This window comes from Electrophorus electricus, chromosome 25, assembly GCF_013358815.1.
Source record: "Electrophorus electricus isolate fEleEle1 chromosome 25, fEleEle1.pri, whole genome shotgun sequence".
In the NCBI taxonomy this organism is placed as follows: Eukaryota; Metazoa; Chordata; class Actinopteri; order Gymnotiformes; family Gymnotidae; genus Electrophorus; species Electrophorus electricus.
Window position 1 is genome coordinate 2,197,654 of NC_049559.1, and position 23,886 is coordinate 2,221,539.

The following is a 23,886-nucleotide window of genomic DNA, read 5'->3' on the forward strand; positions in this document are numbered from 1 at the left end:
GTTTCTGAGGTTGATGTCCTTCCTGGGATCTGTCGGAAGGACTCCCATCTTAGGAGTCAGCGCTCCATGTATTTGTCACCACTGGGACAACCTTGGTGTTGACCTTCCTCATTCTGTCTAGATCTTTCAGTACCTGGTATCCAACTTCTCATATTCCTTACTTTGTATGCTTCTATCACTCAGGTCTCCAACCAGAGATCACAGATGAAGAAAACAGTTATAATAAATGTGGGAGTCCTGAGTGATGGAAACAATCAAAGAAAGAAATGAAGTTGGATACCAGGTATGTCCTATTTCTCTAGAAACCTTGTGAACTTACTACAACTTTTAAAATCTCTACATTTCTTACTACAGTACACTACTGCATTTACGCACCTGGAATCATCTTTGGAGATATATCTCATCTGACACACTTACAAAAATGTATTTAATGTTTACTAAAAATATATAATTTGATACATTGTAATATGGGCAATTAAAAATAAATATACTATTGAGTCAGAAGTAACCAGATATGATGAAAAACAGTTACTTGCAGAGCAAATAATTTTGATTTTTAATTTCTAAGCCACATAGCTACACACCTGCAAAAAGCATTTGATGGCATATTAAGCATAAAAATGAGACTCGTAAAAATGCAAAAAAAACAAAAACAAAAAAACCAACAAAAAATGGAAAGCTATTTTTGCAGAGCGTCAGTTCTAGGTGTGACTGCAAGTTTGGTAGTCACTGGAGCCCTGTCACATCAAAAATACTTGGTGTGATTGGTTCAAATCCATTTGCAATTTCTTCTGTTCCTCAAACACGTGTGGGGAAGTGTCATCAGTAGCCTTTTCTGCCTCTGAATCGGGATCGTGTGTCCAGCTACAATAAAACAACAAAACAAAACAGTATAACCAACTTAATGCAAAAGACACGCCACAATTCCATGACTGTTTATAATTATTAGTTTCATTACTTGATCCAGTATAATTTGTCAAATTTGCCAATCATAATCCAGACCCACATGAAGAGCAACTACACTTACTGGATACTTTATTAGGAACACCCATTTCATACATTTAGAACATATGTGTCAAATGTACAAATGCCTTTACTGCAATTTCTCAAGTACCAAACAAAAATACATTATACACTCAAGGCGAAGATTTGAAAGGGGAAAACAATTTGGGACTTGGTCTTTAAAAACTTACATATAGCCTCTTGATAGTATTAGTGCTTTCTTTTAGGAATGCTGTCAGGTTGTGCATTTTCTCTGCCAGCTATTATGTTACTGCAGGAAACTTCACCAAGGATTCTGACACAAACCATTCGGCTGTACACTGATGGACCCCTGGCAAGCGAAGCTTCCCGCGACGGCTTAGTAAGCCAGAAATATAAAATGCACTAATTATACATGTGACCCAAAAGTGGTTACAGTAGTCCATTCCTCGCCGGCGAGTTTCTGACCAAAGCATGCTGCCTGCGTGCCTCAACACAGACGTGCTCATCTGACACACTTACAAAAAGGAATTTCACGTTCACTAAAAATATATCATTTGATACCTATACGCGCGCGCGGCAGCCCTGCAGGGTGGTGCAGATTGACGCTGCGCGCGGCAGCTGCGGTCTACGGCGCGCTTCTCATCGACAAGCGTTTTCAACGCCTTAAATAGTAACGCGCAGCAGCAGACTACTGACCATTGACCTCTTGCACTCAAAGAAGGCGACCTGCAGGGCTTTGCAGTGCCCCTCTCTCAGACACGCGCTGGGCGTCCTGCCATCCTGCGAACAGAAGAGCGGCACGCGTCCTCAGCAGCGGCGCAGGCGGAACAGTTTCCTCTTAAAGGACGTCTTAGAGCAGGGTGGGGTGTTATTCATGAGCAAACGCTTACAGATCGGGGCGGAAGGCAAAAGGCCGACAGTTAGTTGGCTTAGCGTAAATAAATAAAGGTGACAGTTGCTTACCGTGCATTAATACATACGCGTCATTTATTATTTATTAAGAGACGCAACGACAAGTTTGTCGGTTTTCGGGTGAACTCTGAAAACCATGCATCAACTAGCATACCTTGACCACGCAGTCGTGCTGGAGGAGGCAGGTTTTGAAATCTTCTCTAACGCCAGAGCAGGCGCGACCATCTTCCACTTTATCTTCGTAGTATTTGGGCATCGTGTTTAATTGAGCTGCACTAATTTCAGGAGCTTTAACGCGAGCAACTACGTGACAGAAATGACTGTTGTGACCGCTGCCATATTTTCTGAGCAATGCCTTATGGGCTTGCGGAAACAATGACGAAATGCACTCTGGGAGTTGTAGTACAACCACGCCAGTCTATAGTTCGCTAGAGGCACCTGCGAAAGTAGAAACACGAGAGGAGCTAAACGGCTAAAAAAGAAACGTTAAAGGTTTCTTATCGCTTGGCAGAATTGTACTTTAATTTCACAGAAGTAGGTTGTGCTCTCTAGCACAACTGGATAAATAATCTGTTTTAAAACGCCCCAATCCGTATTCTAGTACGGTCGCTTAAATTAACGGCATGTCATTTCAATGTTTCTATTAAATGTTCATTTCTGTCTGACGACACTAAATGTTGGTCGGGAACTACCGCTTAATTGTGACTAAGTGAAATCAACGCGACTTGTATTATTATATCTAACCACCAGATGGCTCCAACGGACCGTAGTTTACAGTCCGGAGCGTCTTGTACCTATACGCTTTGGAACAGTTCAAATCAATGAATTTAAAAAATAACAATTAATAAATAAATTACGTGAGAATTTAGTTGCGCATTGTCCAACACTTAGGCTTAAAAATGTGCCTTAAAAGTTAGTTTTTCGTGATCAAAACAAAGAATGATTAATGTAGAGGCATACAAATTGAAAAAACATGAATTGTCAACTTTATTACCGTGTTGGTCGTTCAAAACAATGTCAGTTGGAAATCGGTGCACAAATAAAGTTACAGGAAAGGCCTGGACACAGCCCAGGGGGGAGCGGATATCTGTTTCATCAAACCATTATTGAAAGGGAAGGGAACTATGAAATGCAAATGTGGCAGAAGATCCTAGATTCAGTCTGCAAACAGGTAAATCCTTGTCCAATACAGCTTTAAAAAAAATGCTGCCATATAATACAATATTGTGGGAATTAGGGAAGATGAAATATTAGGAAATGTAAACTGAGAAAACCAGACTAAATTCATACTAGTGTCGTCTTCTCCAGTTCAAAATGCAACCAACATATCAGCGGTGACACCGTACATTTTGTGAATAAACCATCCCTGCTACCCGTTTAGGAATCTGAATTTATGTCTGGCTTAAAAGCCAGGAAAGACCAATGTTTAAAAACTGGTAAACACATCTTGACTTTTAACCCAGACATTTATAACAGATTTCCCCAGTTTATATCCATCCCCAAAACAGATGATATGGAACTGAAAATGATATGCACAAAAATGTCATCTCTACTTGACAACTGGTTAAATATTTGAAATGGTGCACAAAGTAAATGGTCAGAACAGGATTTCTCCTTTTGAACTCATGTCCCTTCTAAGAGGTATATACAATCAAATGAGATGATGACATTTTGAAAAATAATGTACAGCAGTTATTCAACCATCATCTCATTCTGCTGCACTGAAAGCAAAAAAGTAAAAAACCATAGATGTCAAACAGATGAAACGATTTCCCCACCGATGGTCTATAAAGGGACTCGGCGTGCTACTGCTCTCTTTAAAATACATAAATACTCAGCCAGTAACCCCCTACACCCTCTACTTTAGTTAAGTGGCAAAACTAAAATTTTATATTAAATATCCAATATCTTCAGCCAATCGAATTCTAGTCTTCTGTTTCTCTCATTCTATGGTTTTTGTAGGTTTCTGCTTGTAGCCAGCCAAATGGTCTACATTTAAAAAGACACTTCTAGAGCCATCCATTGTACAGCACTAGACACAGACACATCAAAGAGCAATGCCACAATTTTGACAGAGAAATATGAGTGGACTGCTTGAAATGAAAAAATGTCAAGACAAAACTTTCCTGGAATTCCATACTTAGATCTTGTGGCCAATGGTAATCCTGCTTTGAACACATTAAGAATAAACACTTTCCATGCTGTGAACAGGAACCTATCAAAGAAAAACACAGCTGTTTTAATTAGTAGTTTCCAAACCCACTCATGGTATTCATTGGTCTCCACTGCTTAATGTATCCCATTGCAACACATCCAATTTAACTGAATGATAAATCAGCTCCAACACAACAAAGAAAAATCAGCTTTGATAGAACTACACACTGAAATCTGGATGATAAACTGGGATTAGAAACTACTAATTATAATCCACCGATTTGGAGTCCCGAGGAATCCATGTACATTTTTAACCTGATCCAGTTCTCAACAAACCTATACCAAGTAGCCAGCATAGTCTGGCCTGTCTCTGTCTGGGGAGCAGAGAAGGGAGTGGACCAGCTAGGCACTGCTTAGCTAAAATACCCTTCTGTAATGTGGAGGTTGACACCATGAGGCAGTCCCTTTCCATTACCCAAGGGGGCGCTGGACATTAAGGCACAAACAGGGGGCTCCTGCACCCCCTGGAACTGCACAGTGGGGAGCACAACCCCCCCCCCTCCAAAAAAAAAGATCCTTCACATCAAATAATTACTTTAAAGCAGATATTTACTTCAAATATTTAGCAAAAGTTTACTACTTTCGCATCATAGATTTTTCACAGCGTTAAATAAAAAAAAAAAAATAAAATAAAAAAAACATTTCTCCCGTGTACAAATTAAAGATTTATTTCAAATAAGTTAAGTCACCTTCATAGATCGTCAAAATAATTATAGTAATACATCCCTTGGGAGATATATCTTTCTATAGATATATAGATCTATCTATCTATAAAATTGAGAGAGAGAGAGAGAGAGAGAGAGAGAGAGAGAGATCTATATATATCTAATATTATATATATATATAAATAATGTGTGAATGAAAGGCCATGGCTGACTGGTGTACATCCAAGAACACAGGGGAAACAAGCCATGCTGGTCATCTAGTCAGAGTTCTGCAGTACACTTCCTGTCTTTCACAAATTTGATTCCACAAATATTTTGTAGTCATTCCAACAAACTTATACAGTCATAAATTAAAAGTATGCTTTAAAGGGGTGCCACACGCCCCTGTCCTAATCAACGTGCAAACTAAAAAATACCAATACCAGCTCAATGGACATTTTCACACACACACACACAACACAAACAAAACCAAAAAATAGTTTCTTTTGACAACTTTGTGTGAAGTCTAAAGCAACATTAAAAATGAAACAGAGTCAAAAATATCGCTGCCTTTTGTTTTGTTGTTCTTGACTGATTATAAACCAAGTTCACTTATTTGACCCAGGACCAAGGTCATCTGTGTTCCATGATACAGAACTTGCAATAGTCTCCTTCTTTCCAGCACGAGCATACAATCCTGTATGAGACATTAAATCTTCATGATAGCATTGATCGCAATTCCTCAAGGCAGAATTTCAGTGTTTGGTAAGTGTTCCTTTAAAAAGAATCCTTCTTTTATACAGTAGTATTCGCATTAACACGCGCGCGCACACACACACACACACACACACACACACACACACACACACACACACACGAAGAAAAAGATGGCTTGAAAAAGAAATAATCTTCAAAAGTCAAAGCAAGAAGAGCGGAAAGTAGCAAAAGAGGACCTGCGAACGAGAAACGGCAGAGACTGACGAGAGAGAAAGATAAAAGGGATAAAGAGACGATCAGCCGGCGGCCCTGTGAGCGACACGGTGATTCGCCACGTCCAAGCGCACGATGAGGTCACCGTTGGTTGGGAATCCCTACAAGGGTTTCTACAGCAAGCTGGGTCTCACAGCACCACCCCCCCCATGAAGGCCCGCCGACAGTCAACCAGCAACTCTCTTTATGTGGATCTGAGAGGAGGAAGAGAAGTGGGGCACATAGCACTGATGTCAGGGGCGTGTTCTGGAGTGTGTATGGCATGTCTGTGTGGTGGAGTTTGGTAGAGCAGGTCTGCCAACCTCACTGATGATGGCCCACACGGCAGAATCCTTCTGGACTGTAAGGCGCACAGCAGCCACAGGGTTGAATGCAGGGTCAAGGCTGCCTTCTGCGACCCCTTTCTCAAACTCAGCTAGAGAGAGAGAGCGAGAGAGAGGACTCAATATTAGGGTTGCAATGAACCATGTTCAACTGTAGTCTTGGTTTCCCACTGCCTGCTACAGACTTAAGATCAACATGCCCAATCCAACTCATTAGTCACGTGAAGCCTGAGGCTGAGCATTTCAAGAGCGGCTTACCAATTCTGTAGAAACGATCTTCCGTCCGTTTGTATTTTTCTTTGGTCTTCAGTTCAGTGTCCTGCAAGCAACACAACCATGACTTAGATCCAAGGCGCAAGACTGCAGATGATGATACGTCACCCAACGCCAGCATGGACAACGGGGACCCTGCAAAACTGGGCCGAGTTCCTCGGCACCGACAGGTCTGCCACTTGCTTTACACCAACGTGACCTGTAGACCAGCAGGCAGAGGCAGGCTTCCCCCACTCTCTTGGTGCCACTCAACCTGCTGCTGGCTAAAACTAGTGCATAAGGATGGCCTACAGAACACAGTCGAATCCACAACTACCGGTTGGGCCGCTGCCAACTCAGAAGTCAGGCTACATCTGGACAATCTCACAGCCTTAAGAGGGAACACCGTGTGAAGAGAAACCACTCCCCATTGCTACTTACCAGGAAGGGCAAGATCTCGACTGTTGTGTTCTTAATTTGGTCTCCCGGGTGCTCCTGGTTCCCACTGCGGAATAGGAACCTGTCAATAAAATGCTATTCGTTAATAAAAATTCATGGACATGCATCAACCATTAATGTTCGCGCACACACAAACACGTACTCATATATTCGCATACCCGGCGGGTGGGGGTGCGTGAGTGAGTGAGCGAGTGAGCACATGACTCCAACAGGTCCCTATCTGAACTAGCCGATTACATCTAGTCGCACGTCAGTAGCCTGAACGCCTGGCGCGGCAGAGGCCAGCCTTCTCCTGGACCTTCACTCGGGTTCTCTCCTCCCTTTCCTGCATCGTGACTTATGCCGCTCTCACTGCTCACGTCCCGCAAACTGCAGGCCGGCGTCCTGCTCCTGCGTTATCAGTCTGTCTCCTCCTCGCTGCGTCGAGGACATTGGAAGCAGGGTCTCATTTTAGCAAGTTCTCATTAGCTTGGCCTGTTCTAAAATGAGGCCACTGATAATTCTGCCTGCGCCTGCGCCTGTTCTTGATCAGCATTCTCAGAACAAGTCTGAATGTGTTAGGCTGTTCTCTGACATCACGGAGGTACATGGCTGAAAAGAAGTGAGAGATTAGAGAGGAGAAGGAGAGAATGAAAAAAAGGAAGAGAAAAATGGAGAGGAAGGGATGAACAGACACAGAGGGTGAGATATGACCTCTCGATGCTGACTGGCCGGTCAAATTTAAAGAGGACGTAGTCTCCTGCCATGGGCGTGATGGCCCAGAAGAAGTCCTCCCCCGTGTAAGTCTTCTCCAGCGTGTGGCCCTGGTACACCTTAAGCGAGGTGGACACCTCCGCCGGCGGGTTCACGTGGATCTTATGCAGCAGTGGCTTCAAGAAGTCTTTATCCTAAACCAGGGCGTCAGGGAGAGAAGGATGACAACATCACAGCCTGTGCAGCACTCGAGAGGGACACCTGCATGAGCAGTCTGACTGCTCATCTGTTCACTGATGCCAGAAGTAGCACCTTCCACGAAAGGTGAGTGTGTGGGTGCGTGCGTTTAGTCTCACAGGCAGGGGAACAGGGTCTAAGGAGTGGCTTCAAGACGCTGTACTACGTCTGAACAAGAGGAGAGAAACCTGTAGGGATTTTTAGGGACAACAGGAAGTCGTTTGGTTACAGGAAGTAAGCTCATGATCTCCGAGGCCACAGTCAAGATGGTTTTGGGATACTTGTATTAATAACTAGTATCGATGTCTACAAATTTCCAGGTATTGAAACAGATCACTGGTAGGAGAGGATATTTGAGATCTGGTACTTGGAACTGGTATGAGCGACGTAAAAAGTGATGTGAGCACATGTCTACACTACTAGACGTAAAAGTGTTATCAAGTTACACCGATTGCAAACTAGACAAAAATAAATCTGATTCTCTACAGGTTTGTTTTGACGTTCCTCAACCTCATCCTTTGCATGCGTCTCTTCTGCATTCTTTTTTTGACTTTACTTTTCCTGTACGTGTGCGCGTGTTCACGTGCGTTACCGTGAGTTTCTGGATCTTCCCTGCCAGGGAGGAATGCAGTCCCACATGCTGGAACAGAGAAGGCCTGAAGCGGATACGCAGGCTGGATTTCTGCCTCTCGCAGTGCTTCTGCACCGTCAGAACAAGAAGCAAACACACAGAGGCAAAACGTGAGCTACACAAAATGGATCTCTTCTCAGTTGTGGTTAACTTAAAATTTTTTTTTTTTTTTTAAAATACACACAACAGAGCAGTTCTAAAAAAAAAAAAAAAATCTCACTGTAATTCAGCTTTCACAGTCAGTGAACAAATGACCAAACAGCTAAATTTACATTTACATTACATTTAGCTGACCCTTTTATCCAAAGCAGCTTACAATTATGACTGAGTACAACTTGAGCAATTGAGGGTTAAGGGTCTTGCTCAGGGGCCCAACAGTGGCAAGCTGGTGAGGGTGGGGCTTGAACCGGCAACCTTCCGATTACTAGTACCTTAACCACTGAGCTGCTGTGAGAGCAGCACTTTCCTCTCTCTGTACTAACACACACCCAGCAGTGAGAGGGCTGGGTAATGACAAAAAGCAGAAAGCCGAGACTAGAAAAGGAGGCAGCCACACCTGACCAAACGTTTCTCACGTACCGACAGGTGGGCAGGGTGTATTGACTTTGAGGCCATCTCATCACATTACGCATCAGTGCTACTCCAAAACACAAATCACGGGAATCTTTCAACGCTTTCGGTAGACGCAGGGGTTCGCGCAGCATCAAAGCGCCGTTCAGCGCAGCGCTGAGAGTTGGGGCGCGGAACAGTGAAGGGTCAGGTAATTGGAGGGCTTGTTGACAGTAGCTGGAACAACCTTTCTCTGAGATCAAAGCACCACATGATATATAAATTCTTATTTAAATAAATAAATAAATTATATATATATATATATATATATAAAAAAAAAAAATTTGATCGGTACGATTGCTTTTTTGGAGTTGAATAACTCCAAAAAATGTATTGCCCCCATCACCAAATAGACACATTAAGCTTCAACTAAGTATACAAATATTCAAAATTTCTATAAAAAGAAAACGAAAGGTCAGCCTGACGTTCCTGTGGTGGGAAAATAACTTGGACAGGCCAGCCAGCAGCCCAGAACTCTCCCAAGGATACAGACGAACACAAAGCCGGTCACGAGAGAGAGGACTACAGGCACGCAAAGCGGAGGACTTACAGCATCTTTCTCTGGGTTGCACACTTTGACCCAGAGAACGTGGTCCAGCAGCCAGTCTATGGGTTTCTCCTTGTAAAACATAAATATGAACTCCACTATCAGATTCAGATCAGGAGCCTGGAACATCTTGCCTGAGAGAAAGAAATGGAAACGTGTGCATTTAAGAACACAGGCGTTGACAACAAACTGCATTCAAAGACATAAGTTAATGCACCAGGTTCATGACGCCCTAGGAAAACCGTAGATAACTACTTTAGGTATTTTATAGACCCCAGTGCAAGGGTTGTACCAATGAAACCCAGCTGGGAGAACTCCAGAATCATCCAGTCTTCAGAGGCCAGCTGCATGGCAAAGTTCTTCATGGTGGCAAAGTAGTTGGATTTCGCAACGATGTCGTCCTCCAGCTGTGATCAACATGTAAGTGAGAGAGAGCCATGCAGGCAATCCAGTTAGTCGTTCTTCTCCCTCTCTCTCACACACACCGACCCAACACGTCTCTCACACAAAAAGCTAATGCACTAGTGCCTAGAGTAACCTGATTTAAAGACAAAACTTGAAGTGATACCTTTCCCCCTCTCCTAAGAGCACGGCATGGAAAGAGAAGACAGAGAAATGAAAAATGCTAAGGAGTTGCTTGTATGACGCAGACAAGCAAAATAAAGCTTGGAAAAAAACGCTACATGCGTGAATGAGAACAAAGGCGTTTACACTGAAAGCATGAAAATGGTCTGTGCGCTGGGGTGGCACTTCTTCGGGATGAAGAGAGACAGTGAAAAGGATGTGTGGGGTTAGGACGTGACGTGGTGGTGGTGCTGTGTTTGTTCTTCATGTCAGAACATGAGGAACTGGGCAAAGCCCCTGCACTGACGCAGGACAGACCTCTAAGAATGCAACACATTCATTTACGTTTACAGCATTTAGCTGGCACTTTTATCCAAAAAGACTTACAATTATGACTGAACACAACTTGAGTAATTGAGGGTTAAGGGTGTTGCTCGGGGGCCCAACAGTGGCAACCTGGCAGTGGTGGGACTTGAACCGGCAACCTTCTGATTACTAGTGAAGTACATTAACCACTGAGCCACTACTGCTTGGCCACCTCTCCGGTCCCAGACATGCCCGTAGGTATGCACAGCCAAACGTCCGAACATACTTTCATTGACCACTGAGGCGAAAACCGATCCCTGAGATGAGAGATGTCCTACTCTTAGAATTTCCTGATCAGCTCACGAGCAAGCAACCATCGGCACATACTGAACACTGCAGGCCCAGGGAATCCCTGCCCCCACACAAAATGCCCAGAACCAGTGCTTGAGTGAAATCCACTTTTTCCAACACAGTGATTCCAAAGCCAAGATCACTTTCTGGGGACTGGCACGATTAAAATAACACACTGTGTATACCGCACTTCATGTAATTACTAAATATGGATGTTTTAAATTATTAACTAACTAAACATGTAGAATGCACTTTTCTAATATCTAAATCACAAACAATAAGAAACAAATACAAGTCAACATACAGTGAGCTGTACATAGATGTTAAAGTTGAAAAAGAAGCAAACCGATACTCGTTCTTGAATCGCTCGTATGAGTGATTTAAGAGACCTTGCTACAATTAAGAGAACTTGGGAGTATATATTTGATTAGCCTGTAAAATTTAGTTTGAATATAGAAATTAAACTTGATGCATCAATTAACGTGTTGTGAAAAACCCAGTAGTATTTGACTACCATTTTATACATTATTAGACATCATCATCATCATCATCATCATCTGCTAAGGACAGATGTGCTGTGATTGTACACATGGCCATATTGCCCAGTGACTTTATATACAGTGACAAATCCCCATTCAATTAAACTTCATTTATACCACTTAACAGTTCATGATACTGATACTGTCGCATTTGCTATTGCAGTGCCATTTATCACGACACGTGCTCTCAGTTTGCTGAATCCAACACATCAGCTTTACGAGAAACTTGAGAAGAATGTAAAACAGGTTATTGCATGGGGCTCACAGTCCTGCGATGCAGTAAGCTGGCATTAAGGTGGCATTACCTGGACATAGTAAACACCTTTGCTGACCGAGTACATCATGAGGAACGAATAGTCCAAGTTTTGCTTTGTCCGCCATCTGAAAAAGTAAAGAACCAACTATTAAACACACTCAGACATTCATGACTAGCTGTGCAGGGTCAGGCGTTAAAGCGAAGTGGAGAAGAACGGTGGCTAAAGTCCGTCAGCATGGAAACCTGACTGGCGAGCAGACCCTCACACACCTTGGAAATTAAAAAATGATAGGAAAGCAGTCTGGCAAGCTAGATCAGTCACGGTGAGCGATTTACTCTCGTTTTCATGAAGTGCAGCATGCTGAGAGTCTGACAGCAAATGAAGCAAAATAAAGCCTCTGTTATATAGACCTTGCAGCATCTTCACATCTTCAAGTGTTTACGCTGCCTGGTCTGTAAAGCATGAAGTCTTTAAAGACCCAGACACTCACACACTCTCACACCATTGCTTGACCATCATTCCATCCCTCCAGCACAGAGAGGGACTAGACATAAATATTTAATAAACCCTCCGCCTACAACAGAGGCATATAAAAAAAAAAGCAATGCATGAAAGTCAGAATGTGTTTCAGCGGCTTGGACTCCAGCAGTGACAGCACAACAGAGCTCAGAGGACCGCACACATTTACTGTTAAACTAAATCTAAGCTCAGCCTTTAACCAAATGCTCCCTCCACCCTTTTACTTTGGTTAAATAAATGTATGAAAATATGCATAACACTGACTACCAAGCCCTTTTCTGCCTTTGCATGTTATTTTGATCCTCAGTAGTGTGTACACACACACCCACACCCACACACACCATATGGATCAGAGGCTTTTGATAGTGTGACAGTGATTTCTCTGGGGAAAAATATGAAAAAGAGCGAGCGAAAGATGTTAAGCAGTGAGGAGAAGAACAGGTTGTACAGAGGCAGAGATTGACATGCAGGGAGAAGGATATGGAACTGGTTTACAGGAAGAAGATGGACAAGAAAGCATCTTTTAAAGAATCATGAAGAAAGAGACAAAATCAGAGACATGCAGCAAAGCAAGACCGTGACCTTGGTCTCACTTCCAGAGTGTCTGGTGAATACAGAGTAACTGACTACCCTCCTTCACGTATTTTCCATAATACATCTCTCATCTCAGGCGGCCTTCTACCCATGATAGAGGGGAAAAAAAAAAACCTCTCTCTCGTCCCTAGTTCCCTGTGTGCAGCAGCTGTTCCACAGTGGCGCCGTTGGTGCCCAGCAGACCTAGCGACAGCGAGCCGGCCAAAACCCAAGCCACCTGAGTGCGTGTTCACTCGGGGCAGCCACGGTGGCCGTCTCGCAGGCCATGGACCAGGCCAGACGGCTGGCTGGAGCACTCACTTCACTCTCTCCCTGGAGTCCCCAAAGGTCTCCTTCAGGTTGTTGAGGTCTGGATAGTAACTGGCAGGTGGGGAGATGACTTCCAGCAGCCCAGAATTCAGCTCTTTGAAAAATCTGGAAGAGAAATGACAAAAGGGTTCAAACCGAGATGTGGCGTGTGAGATTTACAGCGCGTGTATGCACGTTTGTCCCCCGTTGCTATGGTAAATATTACTTCAGAGAATCTACACATCGTTACATGCTGCAGCTCAGTTTGGTGTTTAGGTCAGACAGTGAACACAACTGTTTATGCATAGCAACTACACTGTGGAGTTTTTTTGTTTGTTTGTTTTTTTTTTAATCCTTGAAGCCCCAAGCAAGACGGTATACTATGATATAGTTTGACAATGTGGATACTGTATGTGACAAAGCCAGGATGTGCTAACGGGGGGAAAAAAAAAAAAAAGGTGTCACTCACTCTTTCTCGAGGCCTGAGACCACACTGTGCACATAATCAATGTCTGTCTGTGGAAAAGAGCACAGTACATCAGGTCGACATGTCTAAAACCGAATAGGTTCACACACACACACACACACACACACACACACACACACACACACACACACACACACACACACACACACACACACACACACACACACACACACACACACACACACACACAAATCACACTTGTGCACGCACACACACGCGTGTGTGTGTAATTGCAAGAAAGTTTTTCCAGTTAGATAAAATAACATGTTAGTAAACTGTGATAGATCGCAGGCAAATTAATCTTCAGACTAAACTAAAAATTGCAGTTAACTATAAAGTAATTATGTTTACAGCACTAGCATAAACGTGCACGTGTTTACCAAACGTGTAATATGTACACCACACAATACTAGATACGAGTAAATAAAGTGGGACAGAGTTAGAGAATATATATATCTTGCATATATATATATATATATATATATATATATATATATATATATATATATATATATATATATATATCTTGCATATATATATATATATATATATATATATATATATATATATATATATATATATATATATATATATATATATATTTCTCTATGCACCCCTGTTCTCTTCCTCAGTTTGGACAGAGCACTCTCCACCATTTCACTGCGCGTTATACTGTGTATGACTACGTATGTGACGAATAAACCGAACTTGAACTTGAACTTGAGAGTGAGAAACAGAAGCGACCTCTTTTCGTGCCTTATTACGCCTGCTCGTCTTTCCCTCCATTCTGTGCCTCACACTTCTGACAGGTCCATTATGAACCAGAGACCCAGTCTGAAAGACTGCCTCTGTAGGCAAGGCCAGTCCAGCAGCTACCCCACCGACCCAGTTCACCCGGCCAAACCACAGACATACCAGTTTGGAGCAACTATTTACCGTGCTTGGTTTTAAAATGCACTTTTGTGAGTCGCTCTGGATAAGAGTGTCTGCTAAATGCTGAAAATGTTAAAAAAAAGTCAAATGTACAGGGCTTCCAGAACCTAGATAAACCCAAGGCACGCACACACACACACACAGAATGACCTTTTTAAAACGTACCCGTTTATCCTTCCCAGATGAAGGCAGCACACTCACCTCGCCGATGAAGACTACAATGACGCAGTCAAGCTTCTCTTCCGCTGAGAGTTTATCGATGAGCGACCGCAACGTCTCCGACAGGTAAGACTTCACCTTCCGCTTGACGGTAGGGATGCCCATCACCATGGAAACTGCCCAGGACACAAATATGAAAACACACCGCTCTCTCTTAATACCTGCTGTATCGAGTCGTTTCCACATATTTACTGACCACCACTAAACAGTCACAAGACACTGAAGAAATGACTTGTGACCAGCTTGCCTTGTGAAACAGAACCCTGCTCTGGAGCCATTCTCCAAATCCACTTCTGTCTGGGCCTACAGCACGGAGTCCGTCCTTCCCAGATTAATATGAAAGCATAAAGTGCACCAAGCAGGCGGAAGCACCCCCGAGGCTAACACATTATGCGAGGCTATTGCAAGGCTGAAGACAGAAAGAAGGGGAAAAAGGGAGGCGTAGTTGCACAGCTGCTACTGCTACTGTTCCGTCAGACTTTTCTGTTTACATATTTATAACCTGAACAGCACACAGCAGCAGTGCTGGTGATGAGTTCACTTTTACTTAAATGATCCCTGAGCGTTTAGAAGAATAGAGAGGTTATCATCATCATCATAAATCAGGGGAAATTATTCCTGTGTGTAATAGTGCCTTTAAAAGACAATTTTTCAACACCATTTTAACAATAGTGAGACAAAACTGAAAACCGTCATTTTGGCCACTGCTGACATGGCAAATATTCATGTCCCAGCCCCAGTGTAAGCAGGAGGGCAGACGTAGGGGCCCGTGGATGAGCGGAGAGGCACGCATGCAGCAGGGCCGTAGGGAGGCAACACAATTACACTCTACTCCCAACACCGCTGGGCTGTTCTGTACGACGCAGTTGAGTAAACAAATGTACTTCTAGCCACAAGAGCAAACATGTGGCATACAGGAGAAGCATAATTGGTCATGAGAAGCTTCATTGTCTCTCAGTTAAAAAGAAACCAAAACAAACAAGCAAAAACCAGAAAACAAGAGAGCCATTGAGTAACACAAACCACGTGCACAGATGCAAAAAGCCTCACGTCACCTGTGGGTGGCTTGCAGCAGTTAGTAAGGACTTCCTTCCCTTCTCAGCTACTTGATTCTCCTGCTTTTCTATTTTATTTATTTTTCTTTAACTGTTGGATGTGTGCATTTTTTGTTTGTCTGTTCTCCCCCGCCCATGAAAGTTTTGTTTATAACAAATCACACGCATATGGATGTGCAGAGGAAGAGCGAGAGATTCAAACTCTCCCACTCAGAGGTACACACACTTACAGACCGTGACCTTGGGCTAAAGGAAAACTGAAAGCATGTTCTTCAAAACGTGGGAGCAAAGCTTCTTTTTTTTTACGCGAGAGAAAGAGCTGAGCATATCCGTCTCTGCACGCATGCCTGTGTGTGTGTGTGTGTGTGTGTGTGTGTGTGAGAGAGAGAGAGACAGAGAGCGAGAACATTCTCAGGACTGACAGAACGATAGAAATGCTGTCACTTTATCAAGACTAAACAGAAGAGAAACAAATATGTCCTCAATTTCCTGGTGTTTCCACTGCAGAGGTAACCAGAGGTAACTACACGACAACTGCAAATTAGGTCAAGGGTGAAAAGACCTGAAAGAGCATGACGGCGGCGGGAGAGAGAGAGAGAGAGAGAGAGAGAGAGAGAGAGAGAGAGAGAGAGAGAGAGAGAAAGAAAAGCAGAGATACAGACAGACAGAGAAAAAGAAAGCAGAAGCTAAAACTGCAGAGACACCCACCCACACCCACCCACTCTCTCCTGCTGCCCTTCTTCCTTTTCAAAAGAGAAGCATCTACTGTTGAGCTCCTCAGAAAGACAGAGAACGTTCAGTGGCTCTGTGACCACGTCTTCTCGGTCTCAGCAGCAAGGAAGGTGCAGAAGGACAGGCGCCGGGATTCAAACACTGGAAGTGCCTCGGAGCTTAAACTGCTGCCAGTCCAGATCTACACCCTGCCTTTGGAGACATGAGTGGTTATATTACTGAGAAGAACCGTTTCTAATTTACATAATCCTCCCATACAAACTAAACCCTGCGAAAGAGGGATCTCGACAGCGGACGGCGCGTTAAACCCATACATACTCCCATTTCTCCATTTGTCTGCACATATTTTACCTGTGGCAGACAGAATCTCCAGGGGCTGGACAACTGAAGTTGTCCCAATTTACAAACCTAAAAATAGTCCTGTGATCTAATACAAACTTGGAGGCGTGGGAAGGTTATGCCCTTACTGTGGGCGAAAAAGCAGGGAGAACAGCCCATGATGAGAAGCCGTGGGGACTGTTTGAGTAAAAGGGCAGAGATGTTTACTTATCCAGGCAAGGGGTGGTCCAGCCACGCACAGACATGAACCAGAGCATATGGGTTGATTGCTGCTGCAGAAAAACACTCCAACAAAAAACATTTTTCATTTCTCAAATTGGCTTAGGAAAAGAAAACAAGTGTGCGAGCATGGTGAGACTGCCATTCACACAGATGCCGGCTGCACAGTACAGCATCTGAAGATCGTCGTCACAATACTGCCCTTTGCGGTACTAATATAGCAGAAGGTTGCAATACGCAAATGAGCTCTTACTCATCATAGCGTGTACGGTGTTCGGAGTGTCTCGAGCAATGCTAGCCATTGTAATTAAGCTTTGTAGGCATAATTTAATTAATCGCAACACAAACAATTTAACGAACATTGAAGAAGAAAAAAAGACGCAAAAAGCATGTCTGACAGTAAACAGTTTCTTATTTATCGCAACCCATTATGCAATTGCTATATGTACCTATATAATCAAAGGACGTCACTGGCCTCTCTGTCGTTCCTAGATGTTAGTTGTAACAGGCGTTGCTAAAATATAGCCCAGAGCACTGGACCAGACAGGAGGCTAAATAGCCCACTTTAACAAAGAACAGGGCAGCTTGGGATATCAGTTCTGCTAGTCTAAAGACTTCCAGGCAAGGACAGCCTGTAAAGACAGGTAATGGATACACCCAGCAGCGTTACAGACATCACTGAGGAGGAGGAGCAGGTCTCCTGAGTCCTCTTCCTTTGTCCACACGGCATTCCCAGAAGACTTTTACCCATTCAGTATATAAAAAGGCAAGGAGGGTGTGTATAGGGCAGAACACACACACACACACACACACACACACACACACACACACACACGCTACTGCCCCCAAGAAGGTCCTCTCTGTAAAGCCCACTGGATTCAAAAAGACTCTAATCCTGTTATGAGAATCTGACACAGAGGCTGAGGGTGTGTGAGGGGAACAACAAGAGGCCCTTTAAGACGCATGGTACTGGCAAAGCCTGGATAGATGAGAAATCTAAATCTATTTATGGAATATTTAAAATGACCTCTGATCCTACACCCATGTTGAAGAATTGAAATTCTAGTACTTGTATTGTTTATCGCATTTTTGTTGTCCGTTATAAAGCTTGTACGCGTTTTGCATGTCTAGGTATCAACAATGATCCCTGTATTTAAACAGTATTCTAGATCAATGGTATCTTGGACTCTAACCTACTGTACTGGCTAGGATGAATTCATTCTATGAGTAAATGATAAAGCACTTTTGTAAGTCACTCCATTAGAGCGTCTGCTAAATGTAAATGAGGGAGATGGGTGTGGAAGACAGTAACCTCTTGGTGAACTTTGGAGAACCTTTAAGGCCATGAATGGTTATTTAGGCTTGCGAGTGTGGCCATTAACGTCGTTAACATCTGGCTACGAGCAGTGGAGCAGCGCTATGCATAACACTAGTGAAGAGTGTAGTCACAAACAAAAAACACCCTTGCATGCTTTTGAAGTGCTTCAGTAGAACATCAACATGTTTCTTTAAGTGGCTGATCTAATGTTCATTTTAATATTCATTTTTCAGTAAATAGATCTGCAAGACTGCTCCAACACACAGGCCCATGAGTCTTCAACTTTGACAAGTTACACAAATTCATCACACAGGGTATTTGTATTTGTACAGAGTGGATGGTTGGCTCTTCCGGGCCTTTGACATGTGCCTTCCAAGCCTCCCCTGCCAAGACGACAAAAATACACTTGCTGGAAGTTATCCAGATGTGGGCGGGATGCAGCGTCACTGTCTGTGTTAAATATAACGAAGTTGTGTGTCGTGGGATAAAACCCTGCTAAACTCTAAAGGAACATGAATGCTTCTGCCGTGTGCTTACACGTACAAAAAAGTTACCAGAAAAGGATCCACGTATTTGCGTCCAAACGTCGTACAAACCCTGAACGTGAAAAATGAGCCCATCCACATTTTACAGAAGTAGCAAAAAGCCATAGTCTGTAACGAGCCGGGCAGGCCGGGTGCTGCTCACCTCCGGTACGGCCCTGGCCCACCTGTACGGCCGGCCGCAAGCTGCCCTCGTTGTTTAGCAGGTGTGGTAGGCGGTGGTAGATGTTTGGCACTTGGAGAGGCTTCCTGTGAACCAGCTGTTTCAGCAGCTTCTGGGTCTCATCTGGAGGGAAGACAAACACCACCACAGAACTCAACGTGGAGATTGTGTAAAAAGCTACAGAATCAATTAACACAATGGCGGTCCATTGCATTCTGAGTCACACCACACAAGATTGACTAAAACCAGTCCTCAGCAGGCACAAGTCAAAGTGAAACTCATTCGTTTACTTTAAGAAGGAAATTCACTCCGACCAAACGGAAAAGTTAAAAAGGTTTAAACACCGCACAGCAGGGGTGCCATCGTCCGGTCCTGGATGGCCAGAGTCCAGCAATGTTTAGCGAATGCTGTGCTCAGACACACCTACTAAACTTGGGGAATTTAATCAGGTGCATTTAACCAATATGTAGCACTTGTGTCAAACCTGGTCTGCGAGTCCAGCGTGGTTTGGTGATTGACCTGCTTAAGTGCACCTGATTCAACTGAGCAGAGCAATCGCCAAACTTTGCTGGATTCCAGCCCTCCAGGCCTGGACTCTGACACCCCTGCATCCCAATAACAGCAGGCATCAGCTGAAAACAAATCACACTTCAAATGTTGCACTTTGGCCAAAGATTGTTTTTGCTGTTCCTTTATCCCCCAACTTCTATAAATAAGTTGACACATATATATATATATATATATATAAAAACTAAAAGTGCCAACAGTGTTTCAAGGACTGTCCTAGCATTAGAAATATGCATACTTCACAGCCTTTAAAGAGGTTCTTTTTCCTTTTTTTAATGAAATGTGTTGCTTCTTTGTGCAATAATGATTTCCCCTGGGTTTCTAAATGACACAGAACTATATTCAGATCGCAGCTTGAACAACAAGCATAACAGTTCAGTATTAACCATGGGTTATGTGAGATATAAATAAATATTTTAATGTGGGCACCAATATATAAACTTTTTTTCCCCTCCTCCAGTTACCTGTGCCCCTACACCTGAGAGGATACAAGCATACATTCAGCACTCTACAGATCATATACAGATTATATTATAACGCACTGCCACGAAATAATGATTTGAAGATCACTGCATCAGTACTCATGACACCGAGACGGTCACAGTTATACACACTGCGTGTGTAGTTCTTCATTAGGCCTCACCATCACACGGAAATAGTAAAACTGCTGGACAATATCGATCCAGTGCATCAATGGTATCTCAGAGTTTCTAAAAGCAGCATTGCTGCCTTCGTCTGTGACCCATAGAGGCCCACGAGAGATGCCTTCTGTAGCCGGTCTTACTTCAGTAGCTGGGCAGAGATGAGGTCCATAGTCCTAACAGTACATAACGGTGTGTTTATGTTTGTTTTGCTAACATATCTTGGCAGGCAGTACTGTGTGGCATTGCACAAGTTTATGCAAGAAAATGAGACTTTTCTTTTTTTAAAATGGTAAGGACTGCACCAGGGTATGGTGAACACACTGGTAGACGTTGCTGTCATTGCGCTACCCAGCTCAAAAAACATTTATATTCGGTCAATAAACAATTAAATTTACTATTCTCAAAGCATATTCATGTCTTTTATTAAAGCTTCTGTATACAGAAAAAAAGGTTTAATGTTGATGTCACTGTCCCAAAATGTATTGTGGGCTCTGCATATTTCGCAATCTGTTGCAGTAAAACTCAAGCAATCTTGCTGAGGTGGCACTGTTTTTTTTTTTTTTAAGTGATGTGCGGTTACCACTCAGTTTTACACAAGACTAAAGAAGCTTCTCTCACGGTAGTGAAATGCTCTAGCTCTGAACTGCTGTCCATCTCCTTGGACTGCAGCTTGGCCAGACCATATCTGGTAACTGCAATGCCGTTTATCTATGTATGTGCACTTTTAGTGATGCAAATGAGCTTGTGGAACGTTAAGCATCTACTAATCTAATCTAAAGTTATTTTTTAATTAATGTGCAAACAAGACTAGGCTGTAATATTGCACTTTAAAAGGTTTCTTTTCCACACTTGTTTTTGATCAAGCTAGCATAAGCCTTTTGTCTTTTTAAAGTTATAAAGCCATTCAGAATCTACCCTTTTCAGTTTACCGTTTAATGTCTCAACAATTGTTCTAAGCCACTTTGGATAGGAGTGTCTGCTAACCGATTAAACGCGAACATGTGCCTGTGTAAACACCTGAGAAGTTGTTGAGAGCGTCCTTGCTCCCGTTGGTCTCGGCGATGGCGCGGCGGAACTGTTCCAGGACGCTGTTCAGTTCAGACGAGCGCTGCAGGGTTCGCTGCTCTGCCGCGCGCAGACGCTCCCGCAGAGCGTGGAACTCCCTCTGATAGGCTACCAGCTTCTCTACACAGAGAGAGAGAGAGAGAGAGAGAGAGAGAGAGAGAGAGAGAGAGAGAGAGAGAGAGAGAGTTGAAGTAGAGGGGAAAAGTGAGGATGAGATGACGAGAACCGCAAACTCAGCCCTTTTCGCCGCGCATTTTCCCCATTTCAGTTTTTCTATCACCATCATTGGAAACACTTTCAGTAGTTTATTCGCTTTTTAAAGCTGCATTGCGAGAGTTCGCTGCCTAAGCCCACAGAGAAACCATTACTCAGCGGCACTTAGAGGAGAGAGAAAAGCTGGAGACAGATGGAATGTGAGGAAGAGAACTCATAATTCAGCACTTTTCCCCATTTCAGTTTTTCTGCCACCATCATTTGAAACAGTTTCAGTGGTTTACGGCATTTCCTGTATAATATATATATGAATGAGCGAGAGAGAGAGAGAATGGTTATCTTTGTATACCTTGTGGAAAAATCCAGTCATTTAGTTTAATCCTTGACTTACTGACAGGACAGTACAGGTCAGGAAAAACTCACCCCATTGCGAGTTATTAAATAAGAGTTAACTTATTAGTGTATGACAGTGGTGACAAACCTAATATGGCAGATACAATTCACATGGGAGACCAACCTGTCCATCATGATGGACCACCTGGCAAACAGTTAAAATAACAATCCATAATCCTATATTCCTTTACCTCGTACAGCTACTTCGTTCTGATATTCCTGCCATCCCCCTCACCTCTACTGACTAATACAATAATGGTCCATTTGTTTATAAGAGCTTTTTGGCGTAGTTACAAGTTTAGTTTAAAAACAATAAAGAGAAGATACACAATGCAAATCAGTGGGAAGTGCTGAGCTGTTCCCCCCACGGTGCAGACGTGGACTAAATGCACTCGGTAGGAAACAGAAACTCTCCTGTATTAGAAAAAGTGAGATAAAAACGCCAACATCAAAAGATCCAGCAAGCTAGGCTGAGGGGTAACTGTAATCCAAGAACACATTAGTGTCAGCTCTGTTATACTGCTGTTCATTTCAACCACATGCAGATCCAAATATGAAGCCTGTGATGAATGTTGACAAATGACCAACCTACATCTGTATAGATACTGTAATTACAGCACAGAGCATTTCAGAAAGACAGTCGTCCATACCCCCCCACACACAGTGTGAGATAAAGCATGTTGCTCAGAGCCCAAGGCTGAACTTGAGTGGTAAATAATGAGACAGTTTCCATCAACAGCTGCTGTTTCTGTTTTGCCAGAGGTCCTTCTACCACAAGTCACGGGGTAAGTGGTATTCAGATTCTCCGTCACTCACACACAAACATAAATATAAACACCAAATACACACAGAGCTGTGTCTAAGAAATTTTCTAAAGATATTTTATCATCTACAAATGTCTGGTATGTAAGGGACTATATTGCAAGGTGACGTCTGAGTCAGCCGTTCTTTAAAAACATACTTTAGGCCCGACACAGCAACATTATGCAGAGTCTCCAAGATACCAGCGGCCAAGTATCTTTACATGAATGTGACAGATACACACACACACCATCCATGTCTTGTGCGGAATTAGTTGACAGTTGCACTGGGACTCACGCTGCAATCAAGCATTTTGGAGCTCACAATGACTGAGATATATGACCAAGTCCTGCTGCACATGCAGCCAATCATGACAATTATTTTAACAGATGTCTTCTCCCCCATATACAAACTACATATAACTGGTGTGTGTGGACAGGATGTAAAAGTATTGTGCAATGCATTGATTGAAAAATGTCCTTGAGTACTGACAAAAGGCACTATATAAATGTAACTTCATTTCATATACAGGCAAAAATCATCAGCTGATCAGATTGGTTTTCTGTGGGGGATGCTGATCAAGACAAACAACAAAACAGCAAACAACCACAACAAAGTAAAATGATTGTATGTGCGCCTAATGTGGTGTTTAAACCTCATACCAAAGACTTATTATTTGTGTATGGACAAGGGAAGGCGCAATAATAAAAGAGAAGCAAGAACAAGGAGGGAATATTAAAAGGATGTGCAAGATATGCACGCATGTAGTTGTGTGAACGCTTGTGTGTTTGAGAATGATGAGATGGCAGGTATATTTATGGGGAGACAGAGTTAATAAATGGTGCCAAGTCTTTACCATGTTGCTGAGTGATGTTGGATGCACTAGACACGTTTTTAAGGAAATGTGTTCTGTAAGAAGCGAGTCCCATTCATTTGTTCTCCAGTTTTCCAGTTCCGTAGAAAGATTTTCTATATTGATATGTGGTGCAGATGTACTGAATGGGGATAGTAAATGGAGTGTGGTTTCCCAGCAAGCAAAGCAAACTGGAACCCAGACAGAAGGAAAGGTGTTCAGTTATTTGTTGCCAAAAGTGTTGTGCAGGTGTGCAGGGCCAAGTAGTGTGAAGGTAATCAGTTGCATTTAGGGAACATTGCAAGCATGTAGAGTCTACAAATTCCGCTTGGTTCTTCTGTGTAAGATGTGGTCTACCGAGAATTTTATACTGAGTCAGTTGGAGATTGTTGTTAATATCGACACGGTAAAAGTGCTGGTGCAAATTTTG

General features: G+C 43.0%; 2 protein-coding genes across 2 annotated transcripts in view; both read right to left on the bottom strand.

Annotated features, from left to right (window-relative positions):
• Window positions 1–513: 513 nt before the first annotated feature.
• Window positions 514–2,268, bottom strand: LOC113591091 (cytochrome c oxidase assembly factor 5). The gene is made up of 3 exons (XM_027031448.2): window positions 2,051–2,268; window positions 1,681–1,764; window positions 514–864 (listed from the first exon to the last, which is right to left on the bottom strand). Exons 1-3 carry the CDS (start codon window positions 2,150–2,152, stop codon window positions 823–825), a joined length of 228 nt encoding a protein of 75 aa, XP_026887249.1. The 5' UTR covers window positions 2,153–2,268; the 3' UTR covers window positions 514–822.
• Window positions 2,269–2,859: 591 nt separating this feature from the next.
• mgat4a (alpha-1,3-mannosyl-glycoprotein 4-beta-N-acetylglucosaminyltransferase A) overlaps window positions 2,860–23,886 on the bottom strand; it is a 32,749-nt gene continuing 11,722 nt past the window's right edge. The window contains exons 3-16 of the mRNA XM_027031447.2: window positions 21,149–21,316; window positions 18,903–19,043; window positions 14,535–14,668; window positions 13,383–13,429; window positions 12,926–13,039; window positions 11,561–11,636; window positions 9,788–9,902; window positions 9,499–9,629; window positions 8,301–8,408; window positions 7,472–7,665; window positions 6,761–6,839; window positions 6,326–6,386; window positions 6,047–6,159; window positions 2,860–5,938 (exon numbers count right to left, since the gene is read on the bottom strand). Coding sequence (XP_026887248.2) covers window positions 5,912–5,938; window positions 6,047–6,159; window positions 6,326–6,386; window positions 6,761–6,839; window positions 7,472–7,665; window positions 8,301–8,408; window positions 9,499–9,629; window positions 9,788–9,902; window positions 11,561–11,636; window positions 12,926–13,039; window positions 13,383–13,429; window positions 14,535–14,668; window positions 18,903–19,043; window positions 21,149–21,316 — 1,508 coding nt within the window. The 3' untranslated portion in view covers window positions 2,860–5,911. The remainder of the gene's footprint in view (window positions 5,939–6,046; window positions 6,160–6,325; window positions 6,387–6,760; window positions 6,840–7,471; window positions 7,666–8,300; window positions 8,409–9,498; window positions 9,630–9,787; window positions 9,903–11,560; window positions 11,637–12,925; window positions 13,040–13,382; window positions 13,430–14,534; window positions 14,669–18,902; window positions 19,044–21,148; window positions 21,317–23,886) is intronic.

Coding starts and splice junctions, on each gene's coding strand:
- LOC113591091 (XM_027031448.2), bottom strand. CDS start 2,152: ATGCCCAAATACTACGAAGATAAAGTGGAAGATGGTCGCGCCTGCTCT. Junction 1,765..2,050: donor AGCACGACTGCGTGGTCAAG/GTATGCTAGTTG, acceptor TTCTGTTCGCAG/GATGGCAGGACGCCCAGCGC. Junction 865..1,680: donor TTGAGTGCAAGAGGTCAATG/GTCAGTAGTCTG, acceptor GTTTTATTGTAG/CTGGACACACGATCCCGATT.